Source organism: Microcaecilia unicolor, chromosome 1, assembly GCF_901765095.1.
Source record: "Microcaecilia unicolor chromosome 1, aMicUni1.1, whole genome shotgun sequence".
NCBI classification, from domain to species: Eukaryota; Metazoa; Chordata; class Amphibia; order Gymnophiona; family Siphonopidae; genus Microcaecilia; species Microcaecilia unicolor.
Window position 1 is genome coordinate 763,131,754 of NC_044031.1, and position 14,121 is coordinate 763,145,874.

General features: G+C 47.2%; 1 protein-coding gene across 1 annotated transcript in view; it reads right to left on the reverse strand.

Annotated features, from left to right (window-relative positions):
• Positions 1-14,121, reverse strand: part of IGDCC4 (immunoglobulin superfamily DCC subclass member 4) — a 144,268-nt gene that overhangs the window by 93,563 nt on the left and 36,584 nt on the right. The window contains exons 2-3 of the mRNA XM_030189779.1: positions 10,975-11,289; positions 5,724-5,865 (exon numbers count right to left, since the gene is read on the reverse strand). Coding sequence (XP_030045639.1) covers positions 5,724-5,865; positions 10,975-11,289 — 457 coding nt within the window. The remainder of the gene's footprint in view (positions 1-5,723; positions 5,866-10,974; positions 11,290-14,121) is intronic.

Genomic DNA, 14,121 nt, shown 5'->3' on the forward strand with positions numbered 1-14,121 from the left:
ATTGGGGCAGTCTGGATTCACTGAACAGTAAGGGTTAGGTGCCGAACGCAGCATTGAAGAGGTGGGCTTTAAGCAAAGACTTGAAGACGGGCAGGGAAGGGGCTTGGCGTAAGGGCTCAGGAAGGTTGTTCCAAGCATAGGGTGAGGCAAGGCAGAATGACCGGAGCCTGGAAACACCCTTGCAGGACACTTCTTGGGCTCTGCTGCAATGGGCAGCTTAATGTTTGCAGGCTCACTGCCTCCAGACAGCTAAGGACTCACAGTTAAGGCAGGAATGTAATCCCCACAAGAATAATTACACTAAATAACACAAATGAGCACTAATTAGCAGGTGCATATAGCTGGCAGGTGCTTCTCTCTCATTCCTTGAAGACATCTGTCACCACATTCCCACTGCAGGTGTCTATTACTATTATAGCTGAGCCTTGGTTCAAAGCCTGAGACTTTGGTTCAGGATCGAAAAATGAGAAAAGCTTAAAGGCCTTTAACTGTAATCTGAACTTTGAAGTTCCAGTAAGACTCCCGAGCTGTTGGGACAAACCAGGCAGCAAACTAAGGAAGGGCTAGGGTGCAAAAACCTCATAGACAGAATGGTGCGGTTTACCAACAGGGCAAAGTCAGTTATGGTCAGAAACGTAGAACTGAGTGCTACTATTACTACTACTTATCATTTCTAAAGCGCTACTAGACGTACGCAGCGCTGTACACTTGAACATGAAGAGACAGTCCCTGCTCGACAGAGCTCACAATCTAATTAGGACAGACAAACAAGACAAATAAGAGATAAGGACAAAGAGTACTACTACTACTACTACTATTTAGCATTTCTATAGCGCTACAAGGCATACGCAGCGCTGCACAAACATAGAAGAAAGACAGTCCCTGCTCAAAGAGCTTACAATCTAATAGACAAAAAATAAATAAAGTAAGCAAATCAAATCAATTAATGTGAACGGGAAGGAAGAGAGGAGGGTAGGTGGAGGCGAGTGGTTACAAGTGGTTACGAGTCAAAAGCAATGTTAAAGAGGTGGGCTTTCAGTCTAGATTTAAAGGTGGCCAAGGATGGGGCAAGACGTAGGGGGCTCAGGAAGTTTATTCCAGGCGTAGGGTGCAGCGAGACAGAAGGCGCGAAGTCTGGAGTTGGCAGTAGTGGAGAAGGGAACAGATAAGAAGGATTTATCCATGGAGCGGAGTGCACGGGAAGGGGTGTAGGGAAGGACGAGTGTGGAGAGATACTGGGGAGCAGCAGAGTGAATACATTTATAGGTTAGTAGGAGAAGTTTGAACAGGATGCGAAAACGGATAGGGAGCCAGTGAAGGGTAGCAAGATTCCGGAATCCCAAAGAGTAACAAGGTTCCGGAATCCCAAAGAGTAGCAACATTCTGCGCAGAGTCCCAGAGAGTAGCAAGATTCCAGAATCCCAAAGACTCCTATTACTACTTATCATTTCTATAGCGCTACTAGACTTACGCAGCGCTGTACACTTGAACATGAAGAGACAGTCCCTGCTCGACAGAGCTTACAATCTAATTAGGACAGACAAACAGGACAACCAAGAGATAATGGGAATATTAAAGTGAGGATGATAAAATAAGGGTTCTGAACGAGTGAATAAGGGTTAGGAGTTAAAAGCAGCATCAAAAAGGTGGGCTTTTAGCTTAGATTTGAAGACGGCCAGAGATGGAGCTTGACGTACCGGCTCAGGAAGTCTATTCAAGAAGATTCTGAGCAATACTTAAAAAAAAACAAGTACGTACGGTAAATGATACCATATATGGTCACGAAGGTGGTGACTATAATATATCCAATAAGGTGTGTTACTGTCACTTTGTCTGTATCCTAAATGGGCATATAAAAAGGAGTGTACTTCCTGTTTCTTTGGTGTGAGACAGTCTCAGGCCAGCACCTTTGTGCACGCAGGGCTGCTCTCTCTCATGAGAAACCAATCAATTGTATCTGAATTGGCAAGTAATCTGATTGCTTTCTCATAATTAGTCTTGAATCTCTTATACATATATTTGGAGAATAATAAATCAAAGCATTTCATTGCTTGTATATTCTTTGGAGTCTCAGACATAGAAGTAATTCTTGTGTAGCGATGTCCTGTACTCCCAGTGAGACATCACTGACCTGCTAATAATACAAATACTTGATAAGGCATCTAATAAAGAGCAAACTGCTGCAGCCTTGGGTGATTTATTTCTTCCTAGGTAGGGATAAATTTACCCTAAAAAAAATTCACAGGCAACACAGAAAAGCGCTGGATAGCATATTGCTCTGTTGTCTAATGAATTAGGTAAAGCAAATGCATACACGCTTACCCCTAGAAAGAAAGGGCGTCCAGCTCAGAATATGGACGCCCACTTCTCATGTATTTTAGAACAAGATCGTCCCACATATAGCCTGTTCTAAAATACATAAGAAATGGACGACCAAGCGCCAGCTACATCCAGTGTGAACATCCATTTCACAAACTATGAACTGGCAAAACAAGGGGCAGGGACATCCGTGTAGCAGCTTGAGAACATCCACGTTATAAAATCACCATTTACGTACATAAGTACATAAGTATTGCCATACTAGGACAGACCAAAGGTCCCTCAAGCCCAGAATCCTGTTTCCAACAGTGGCCAATCCAGGTCACAAATACCTGGCAAGATCCCCCAAAAGGTTCAATACATTTTATGCTGCTTATCCCAGAAATAAGCAGTGGATTTTCCCATGTCAGTTTAATAATGGTCTCTGGAATTTTCCTTTAGGAAGCCATCCAAACCTTTTTTAAACCCCGCTAAGCTAACTGCTTTTACCACATTCTCTGGCATCAAATTCCACAGTTTAATTACACATTGAGTGAAGAAATACTTTCTCCAATCCGTTTTAAATTGACTACTTTGTAGCTTCATTGTGTGCCCCCTAGTCCTAGTATTTTTGGAAAGAGTAAGCAAGCGATTCACGTCTACCAGTTCCCCTCCACTCAGTATTTTATATACCTCTATCATAGTCAGCCATCTTTTCTCCAAGCTGAAGAGCCCAAGCTGTTTCATGCTTTCCTCATGTGGGAGGTGTAGCCATAATCATTAGAATGAGCAACTGAAAACCAGTGCAGAGATCCAGAGGTTGCCGGTTTGAATCCTACAGTAGCCTGCTTGCTTGTTTATTTCTTTATTTTTTTAATTGTGATCCCTCCAAGGACAGAAAAATATCTACTGCGACTTCTCTTATTCCCTCTAGTGGAGAACTGCTCAATCGCAGCACCTTTCTGTAAACTGGCCATGCCAAGTACTGGTTCTAAAGTCCATCTTTTCGGACATGGATATCCCTTCCCCTGGCTTCTGCAATCAGAGTTGGACACATTGCAGCCAACTCTGTGGATGCTTGAGCACTCCCAATATTGAGAAAATTCTTCGGCCCCTTAGTAAAGGACTGAGGTGTCGATGGGCCCGAGGGCAGGAGATGTAACCATAATTCACACTATGTTTATGTTTACTGCTATACAACAATTCAAAACACACCAAAGCATTATACAATCAAATCATAACTGGAAAAGGAAGATGGTGGAAGGGAATGGGGAGGGATAGCTGGAGCTATTTATTCCACTGAGCCTAGCAGCAAAGCCGAGTCTCTCTCCAAATGCCTCCTGGAAGAAATAAGGGTTTCTTTTAATTCTAATCCTCTCCAGCCTCCTACAGGTATTGTTCCAGTGTGGGTTTCATGTGCCTGGCCAGAGACTATTCACCGGTTATCCAGCCGCCCATCAGAGGACGATTTACACCTGCTCTGAGGGCTTGAGGAGAGGATTGTGGAGGAAATTTTCACTTTATAGCAACAGACACTGAAAATAAATGTGTGTGCCTGACCCTGGGGTCACTTTCAACCCTAACACTTTGGAGAACCAGCTACATATTTATAAATAACTCCATCTTCCCCTTGTCGGCCTGTAAAGGTAATGAGAGCCTGGCCGTGTGACACATCTTTTAGCACTTCAGGCTGTCCTCAGCTCCCCTCAGAGTTAACAGGTACACAGGCAGGACTGGTGCAAGGGTATTAGATGCTCTAGTCAAAACTTCAGCTGTGCACCCCCTGAAGTTAACTTTTGTGGCCCCTGAGCTCCCCAGCAGCACCCCCTCCCAGAAAAAGCTGGGTAAGTGGAGTATCTCAAAACTGCCCACCCTCCTTACAGGTAAGGAGTTATTACTCCAGGACTTACATTGGCTGAGGGGTGATATAGATAATGAGCAGGATAGAGCGGACAGATGTGAAGCGTTTGTTTACGCTTTCTATCAATAATAAAACCAGGGGACACAAGATGAAATTAGAATGTGGTAGGTTTAAAACAAATTGGAGAAAGTTTTTCTTTACTCAGCGCGTGGTTAGACTCTGGAACTCATTGCCGGAGAAGGTAGCGATGGCAACTGATCTTGCTGAGTTTAAAGGGGGTCTGGACAGATTCCTGAAGGAAAAGTCCATTGATCGTTATTAAATTTTGGGATTTTGCCAGGTTCTTGGGGCCTGGATTGGCCGCTGTCGGAGACGGAGTGCTGGGCTTGATGGACCTTTGGTCTTTTCCCAGCGTGGCAGTGCTTATGTACTTATGTAAAATCAGGCACCTTCGAATCTCCTCCTTCCTGTGGCGTAAGGGGGGGAAACCCTCTGGTGCGGGTGAGCTGCTTTATTTCCCAGAAACGGTCTGGTGAGAGGGAGCATTAGAGATCCAACATTTTCTGTTCCAGCTGCTCCTATTGGTATTCATCACATACAGACACATGCAGTGACATTAAGTAATGAAGGGATGACTGTTAATGACTGTCAGATTAAATCTTCTGTAAATGTTCCTAATCTGTAAGGGCTGCTTTGTTAAGTTTGCTGCAGAAAGGGCTGCACACCACAGTATTTTCCTATAAAAGATTTTTGTAGCAAAAAAAAATCTATCATCAGGTCAGCAAATTAATATTTTTTATTTCAGCATTTATATCCCACATTTTCCAACTCACGTTGTTTCAATATGGCTTACAAACCGAATAGAGTAGTTGCATTTAATGGGATGATCTGTGTCGGTGATAGGAAAGAGAGGTGGAGTACAGACAGTGGTGGGCGGGACAATTTTTAACAACAGGCTCTCTCTGGGCGTAGCCAGCCGTACAATTTGGGGGGGAGGACAACGAACGCGGCTGCGCCGGAGACCCCTGAGCATCAGCATGCACAGGAGGCGCAAGAAGAAAGAAGAGCAGGGGGCAGGCAACGAACGAGGCTGCGCTGTAGACCGGTGCTGAAGAAGGCTTCGGCTGGCGGGGGTTGGGGACCCCCACCACAAAGGTATTTGTTTGTGATGGGAAGCGGCAAGGAGGAGAGGAGGCGAGGCGTGGCGGTGGGGGGAGTGCGGGGGGACGGCACTCAAAGTGTGCCCCCAACCTCGGGCTCTGGCCCCCTCCCACCGTGAGGTCTGGCTACGCCCCTGGTCTATGGGGCACAAGGCATTTGCATGCGATGAAGACATCTGCTTTGGTGACACTTGATGGAGGATCCTGTCGAAACCTAAACTGTCCTCGTGAATAACTAGGAATAAAGCAAATAGTTATTGCACCAGAGATCCTGCAGCGCTTAGTGGGAGAAAAGGTTTGAGTCTCAGCTCCAGCCCCTGATCTCCAGGCCAGCTGAGAAAGGCACGTGTGCAGTGGGAGGAGCAGGAAAAGAAGTATCACACAGGGGGTCAGGATATAGTCACCTTGGCTCTGAAGGGACAGCTATGTGGTCCTTTTCCCAGGTGATGGTGGGAGCTGGTAAACCATCAATTCGACACTGGAAACGAACGAGTCCGTTCTCATGTACGCTCTGGGGCTCCGGGTGTTGCAGGAACCGGGACATAACTATAGCAGAAGAGAGAAACAGCCATTTCAGTAACACTGACACAGTGAGGTATGAAAGCTGCACTTGTAACCATGTATGTATATGTAGGTGGGTCTGTATCTGTGTCTCTGTGCAGTGCATGCTGTCACTGTGTGTGTGTGTGTGTGTGTGTGTGTGTGTGTGTGTGTGCACGCGTGCGTGCACGAGGAGTGCACACTGTCATGTGTGTACGTCACTGTTTACATGCCAGGGGCGGAGCCAGACATCAGATTTTGGGTGGGCCTAGGGAAGAACTGGGTGGGCACCAATTGTTCTCCCCCTCCCACAACTACCACCCAAAAAATATCGCAACTGGTGGGAAAACGTTTCTTTCCACCTTGGCAGTCCGCAGCAGGCATGCGCTGAAAACTGAGCATGCGCAGGTGCCAGTATTGTGGAGAGTAGCAGTTTCCTTACCATCTGGAGGAAGTCTTCAGCTGGCCAAGCTTGGGATCCCCACTAGCTACCACTAAACGTGTGCTATTGTTGGGTGGGCCTGAGCCCTAATTGGATGGGCCCCGGCCCACCTGTGGCTACGCCACTGTTCCATGCATGTGTGTGTGTGTTTGTGTGCAGTGCATGCTGTCACTGTATGTGCGTGTGTGTATATATGTGTGTGTGTGCGTGTGTGTGCACGCATGCGTGCACGAGCAGTGCACACTGTCATGTGTGTATGTCACTGGTTACATGCATGTGTGTGTGTGTGTTTGTGTGCAGTGCACACAGTCACTATTATGTATATGTGTATGTGTATGTGTGTGTGTGTGTGTGTGTGCTGTACCACTGTGCGATATGTAGCCTGCCTGCCTAGCTATCTCCTGGCACAGGTATCAGCTTTAAGCAAGCTAAAACTCTGCAATCTGCTCCATCTCTCCTCTGACAGTGACAGAAATGTAATATTTTATTTATTTATTTGTTACATTTGTATCCCACATTTTCCCACCTATTTGCAGGCCCAGTGTGCCTTACATAGCACCATGAAGGCGTTTGGAAACAAATACACAGTGATGTTATAGTAGTTTCATAGTTACAGACACAATTGGGAATAGTCAAGAAGGGGAGATGTATAGTGTTCATTACGAGGTTTGGTTACGTTGTGTTGTAGGGGTTTTAGGCACTTAAGTTGGGTCGGTGGGGTATGCTTTTTCGAACAGGTGGGTCTTTAGTGATTTCCGGAAGTTGAGACGGTCATACGTTGTTGTCACAGCTTTTGGTAGTGCATTGCACAATTTTGTACTTATGTGGGAGAAGCTGGATGCATACATTGATTTATATTTGAGACCTTTACACCTTGGGTAGTGGAGATTTAAGTATATTCGTGTTCATCTTGCTGCATTTCTGGCTGGGAGGTCTATGAGGTCCGTCACGTATCCCGGTGCTTCGCCATAGATAATTTTATGGACCAGGGTGCAGATTTTGAAAGCTATGCATTCTTTGATTGGAAGCCAGTGCAGTTTTTCTTGGAGGGGTTTGGCGCTTTCGAATCGTGTTTTTCCAAATGTAAGTCTGTCTGCTTTGTTTTGAGCGGTCTGAAGTTTCTTTAAGAGTTGCTCTTTGCATCCCGCATAGATTCCGTTGCAGTAGTCCAGGTGGCTTAGTACCATTGATTGTGTCAGGTTATGGAAAGTTTCCCTCGGGAAGAATTGTTTCAGGCGTTTAAGTTTCCACGTTGAGTGGAACATTTTCTTGGTTGTCGAGTTCACTTGGCTCTCTAGTGTAAGGTTACGGTCGATTGTGACCCTGAGAATTTTCAGGCTGTCTGAAACAGGGAGGGTGTAATCTGGGGTGTTTAGGTTTGTGGGTTTGTTCGTGTGTGGCCAGCTCAGTTTGGCTCCTCTTTTGGGTGTGTTTTAGCAAGCCTTTTTGTGAGTTAAACTTTTATTCCTGATTTAATAAGGTTTTTAGCTCACAAAAATGGAGTGTTAAAATGTAAGCAAAATCATGCACTAAAATTAGAACACCTTCGTGCAAGGTCCCATTTAAACGGAGGTATTAACTGTTTACTCCGCAGTGCAGGGAAATGTGTTAAAGCCCAGAAGGTTTTTAATACTGGAAAAGTAACACTTAGGTCCGAGACAACATTAACTCACATTTCCAGGGCTAGCATCAGTTTAGGGTGCTGTGCCAGTGGGGTTCTGGACCTGGTACTCTTGGGTGCAGGGATTCCTGGACTCAGGTCTCCCAGAAAGCCTGCTGCATCTGGGTGATTCTGGCCCTCTGGATCCCATAAGCTCTGATGCTATAGTGAACAGCACCTGCCCTATATTGCAGAAAAACAGCCTTCCAATGCTCAAAGTTAATGGTATTCAAATTATATGCACGCTGTGAGACTGAAAGTAAGGAGAAGGAACATGTTTTGGCACATGTGCACAAGAGTTTCATAGTAAGCAAAGGGAGTGGAAAGCATGAAAAAGGATCTGAGGAAGCTAGAAGAATGGTCTAAGGTTTGGCAATTAAAATTCAATGTGAAGAAATGCAAAGTGATGCACTTAGGGAGTAGAAATCCAAGGGAGACGTATGTGTTAGGCGGGGAGAGTCTGATAGGCACGGACGGGGAGAGGGATCTTGGGGTGATAGTATCCGAGGATCTGAAGGCGACGAAACATTGTGACAAGGCGGTGGCCGTAGCGAGAAGGTTGCTAGGCTGTATAGAGAGAGGTGTGATCAGTAGAAGAAAGGAAGTGTTGATGCCCCTGTACAAGTCGTTAGTGAGGCCCCACCTGGAGTATTGTGTTCAGTTTTGGAGGCCGTACCTTGCGAAGGATGTTAAAAAAATGTAAGCGGTGCAAAGAAAAGCTATGAGGATGGTATGGGATTTGCGTTCCAAGACGTATGAGGAGAGACTTGCTGACCTGAGCATGTATGCCCTGGAGGAAAGGAGAAACAGGGGTGATATGATACAGACGTTCAAATATTTGAAAGGTATTAATCCGCAAACAAATCTTTTCCAGAGATGGGAAGGCGGTAGAACGAGAGGACATGAAATGAGATTGAAGGGGGGCAGACTCAGGAAAGATGTCAGGAAGTATTTTTTCACAGAGAGGGTGGTGGATGCTTGGAATGCCCTCCCGCGGGAGGTGGTGGAGATGAAAACGGTAGCGGAATTCAAACATGCATGGGATATGCATAAAGGAATCCTGTGCAGAAGGAATGGATCCTCAGAAGCTTAGCCGAAATTGGGTGGCGGAGCAGGTGGGGGGAAGAGGGGTTGGTGGTTGGGAAGCGAGGATAGTGGAGGGCAGACTTACACGGTCTGTGCCAGAGCCAGTGATGGGAGGCGGGACTGGTGGTTGGGAGGCGGGAAATACTGCTGGGCAGACTTGTACGGTCTGTGCCCTGAAAAAGGCAGGTACAAATCAAGGTAAGGTATACACATATGAGTTTATCTTGTTGGGCAGACTGGATGGACCATGCAGGTCTTTTTCTGCCGTCATCTACTATGTTACTATGTGCTTGAGGCAGGCAAACCCTGAAATGAAGCAAACATTGGCGCCTTTCTGCATCTTTAAATATAAGCTTTTCAGAAATGTTTCCCAGTTGAAAGACTTCTATTTTTACACAGAAAACAGACACCCATGTGTGCTTTCAATTTCACGTTTTTTTGTGCTGGCACTTAAAGGCTTCCTTCCGCTTCCAAAACAAAGGAAAACTAGCAGATTTTAAAGAGAAAAATCACAAGAAACCCTCTCTTCAAACCCCCTAATGCCAGCTCCGAGATGCTGTTATTTTTCCAGAGGTAAGAGTAGGGTTTGTTTGCGTGCTATTCTCTGAGCATTTGGAGGGCGCAGCATAAGATTAATGTCTGTTTGACTACATTTAAATACAATTTTCAGCCATCTTTGGTGCGCATATTTCCTGTGCTAAAGCCCTCTAAGCAGTGCTCAGCATTTTCCCGACACCATCGGTGTTCTGCCCAGAAACTCAATAAAGACAGGACTGACTTGTCCAATGGTCAAAGCTTTACAGTCGAGTCTGAAACCAGAGTACTCGGGGTCTTGCTCGACTCTTTACTCACTTTTGCTTCCCATATTAACCAGCTATGGAAGGAAACACTATTCAAAACGAGACAACTACATCTAGTCAGATCATTCTTTGACCAAAAAGCCTTCGCACTACTAGTCCATAAGAACATAAGAGTAGCCATACTGGGTCAAACCAAGGGGTCCATCTAGCCCAGTATCCTGTTTTCCAAACAGTGACCAAGCCAACTCACAAGTACCTGGCAGAAACCCAAATTGTGGCAACACTCCATACTACAAATCCCAGGGCACGCAGTTGCTTCCCATGTCTGTCTCAATAGCAGACTATGGACTTTTCCTCCAGGAATTTGTCCAAACCTTCTTTAAACACAGATACACTAACCGCTGTTACCACATCCTCCGGCAAAGAGTTCCAGAACTTAACTATTTGGAGACCCCCGCCAGCAAAGGTACCCGAAGGCGACGGCGGCGGGGGAGCGTTGGCGGCATGGGGGGGGGGGAGTTGAGAGGGGCGGCGGCGGGGGGACCAGGGCCAAATCTACGGGAGCCCATGCCCCCGTGGCCCTACGTAGCTATGCCCCTGCCCACTAGCAGACACCTTTTAAAGAGCTCTTGACACCTGGTCACAGAGTTCCATGCCCGCATCTGTCCATAGGCCGCTCAACAAGCCCAATGCTTGACCCAAAACACGATCTCTTCTGAACCTGACCAAACAACCCTCATGCTCAGACCACAGGGCCCAACCAGCTCCTGCACCAGCAATCTATATCAATTCACAATCCATGCTGAGCAAGACCTTATTAATAGGGGAATTATTGGCTTTTTGTTTATCTCTGAAACATGGCTCACAGAAGTCAACAGCCCGATACTACTCCACCCTGCTTCCCCTCACGTCACATGCATGGACGCAATGCGCAGAGAACAGCGCTGGAGAAAGGCTTCAGCTGGCAGGGGTTGAACTCCTGCCAGCCAATCCAGGAGCCCTTGATCTAATTTAGGGGGGGCCCAGGCCCCCAAAGCTACACCACTGCTGGTAGCTTTCCCCAAAGGACTGAGCCCCAACAGCTTGCTTCAATCCTTCATTTTGGCCTTCATCACACCAGGACTCACCTGCTGACCTGACCTGGACTGTCCTGCTAGCCACAGCCCCTAAAGCTGTGTGGAAGGTGCAGGAGTATCTCCCTTCAGGGTCTCGGCTCTCTGCCTCCTCGCTGTCCTTCCGTGACTGTGTAATGACGAGGGAGCCATTGGGAAGCATTCGGAGATGCTCCTGCTCCAGCAGGGGAACACCATCCTTCTTCCAAGTGACGTTCATAGGTTGGTCGGTGACGCCCAGCATACAGTCCAGCATGAGTGTCTCATTGGGCTCCAGGACCACCTGATGTGGGCCAGCGCTACAGCTGAGTTCCAGAGAGGGCATCTTCCCTGAAAGACACAAACAGAAGCTCAAGGTACAACAGAGAACAGAAAGGAACTGGTCACTTTTCACAAGACTTAAGATTTCAGTGAATACAATCAGCAGAAAAGTTACCCCAAGCTAGAATGAACAAACTGTAAAATGAAACCTAAAAATGTCCAAAAGGTAAGTATTACTGATGTTAATTTTATGTGGATGCCACCTAGTGACTCATTGTTATCTCTCACCATTTTCCTACTTCATGTTGGTTGTCGCCTTTTAAACTTTAGTCGTAATGCGGCATGGTTCCTGTGTACAGCTGCATCTGTCATGTCTTTATTTTTAGCTCTGAAACAGTGCGGAACGTACTCTGATTTCCTACCTACGGCAGACAGCGGTGGACTGCAGAACTGAGTACCCAGCATGCCTTGCTGTGACATTGATCAGCCTAAGATTGCACACGTCCTCCCTTGATGTAGAAGCCCAAAAGCATGACAGCTCTGTGGGTGCTGCTTGAGCACCCCCAATATTAAACAAATTCCTTGAATGTGTCCAGGAAGAGGCCATTTCCATTGGGTTTAGCATCTCCAATAACTGTGAAAAGTTGAATCCTATAATTTCAGCATCAAGGCAGCAGCTAACAGCATTCCACCTCTGGAAAGCATGAGGATTAGTGGTGATTTAAGCAGCAATAGGAAAGATTTCAGAGCACAGTTTGAAGACAAGGCTCTCTAGCAACAGACTTAGATGAGAAGTCAGCTGAAGCCACAAGGTCTATAAACATAATTTGAGCTCACGGATGAGCAGATATTCTGCATGCACCCTCAACGTTCTGAGGACACTGACGTCACTGCAGGCACTCAGACACCGGTTCATAAGTTCATGGTGGTGAAGCCAGAACACTCACCATGTCTCCATGCCCTGCCCTCGCGTCACACGTGATGACGTCGAGGGCGGAGCATGTACACAACCACGCAAATGAACGAACGGGGAGGAGTAGGGAAATACGCGTAGCGTGCTTCCCTACTCCTCCCCTTCCAACGAATCGCAGCCGCCGAGGACGTGCCCATAACCCCGCCCCTTTTGCGCCATCGCCCCGCCCCTTTAACGCTACCACCCCGCCCCCGGTCGCCCCCTCTTCACCCCCATCACCTTCCCTCCCCTTACGCTACTATCCCTGGTGGTCTAGAGGTACCTGTTCGCTCGGGGCAGGAAAGAAAGAGCCCCCGCTTTCCTGCCCGGAGCACTGCTGCTAGCTGCCCTGCTGCATCCTCTGTGAGTCAGGCTCTCCGCGTTTCAAAATGGCCGCCGAGAGTTGAAGCAGCCTCGCGAGACTTCAACTCTCGCCGGCCATTTTGAAACGCCGAGAGCCGGACTCGCACAGGATGCAGCAGGGCAGCTAGCAGCAGCGCTCCGGGCAGGAAAGAGGGGGCTCTTTCTTTCCTGCCCCGAGCGAACAGGTACCTCTACACCACCAGGGATACTAGCGTAAGGGGAGGGGAGGGGAAGGGAGTCCCATGCTCGCTAGCGCCCATTTCATGACAGGCAGAAACAGGCCTTTTTTACTAGTATATATATATACCCATGAAAGATTCTACGTTTGGCAGCTACAAAGAGGAGGAGGGTGAATCTACTGACAACTTTGGGTGTTGAGAAAGAAAGCAATGACATGTGTGAGGGTGGCCCATCTCCCTTGTGCCTTCTGTGATGCAGTAGCGTAGCCAGAGTTCAATTTTTAATGGGCCTGGAGGTGGACTGGGTGGGCACGGGCCTCGCATTTCCTCTCCGCCCGCTACCCTACTACTACTACTATTTAACATTTCTAATGCGCTACTAGGGTTACGCAGCGCTGTACAATTTAACAAAGAAGGACAGTCCCTGCTCAAAGGAGCTTACAATCTAAAGGACAAAAAGTGCCCTCCTCCCCCCCTCCCCCTGAACTGTTTCAAACCCAGGGCATTTGGCAGTGTTCTTCCAGATGCTGACAGCCCCCCTGCACAAGGTCAGTTCTGGTCATTTTCACTGCCCTGAAGCGCCTGAGAAGAGGCCCCGACGACGCACGCTGGCAGAAGGCTGGCTATGGGAATCGCCGGTGCTGGAGGGAGAATGGTGCATCAGGGCAGTAAAAGTGAGCAGACCACGCGAACGGGGACAGCGGGCAGAACAGGCAGGAAAAGACTTGAGCCTCGCTTGGGAGAGCTACACCACTGGTTGGGTTGGGGCTAGTTAGGGTGGGCGGGTCTGGGGCAAAAGTGGCTACGCCCCTGCTGTGATGACACCGCTCACACAACCCTCAGAATGAATCTGTCCAGTTCAAGTCCCACTGCTGCTCCTTGTGATCTGAGGCAAGTCACTTAACCCGCCATTGGCTCAGGTTCAAAGTTAGACTGAGAGTCCTCCAGGGACAGGGAAATATCCAGAGTACCCGAACGTAACTCACCTTGAGCTACTATTGAAAAAGGTGTGAGCAAAAATGTAAAAGTAAAGTTTTACTGGTCTAACATTATATGATGTATTTTACGTTCTGTTAATATATTTTGAACATGTTCCTGCTTTTCTAAATGTTATGTAAGCCACATTGAACCCTGAGTTCTACTTGGGCTAGCGCGGAATACAAATGTCATAAATAAAAAAAATTAAATTAAAAAGAAATACATAAATGTATTTACTTTTGAATTCATTTACCCCCCCTGCTTACAAAGCCAAACCGTGCAGAAACGCCAACACAGCCTATTCGAAATGACCGCACCAACAGCCGCTAGCGTGGCTTTGCAAACAGGGGGGGGGGGGGGTTAGTGTTGTAGCCATAATTACATCCACTAATTTATAATTAACCTTCTCTTTGCTTCTTGTACAAGTTC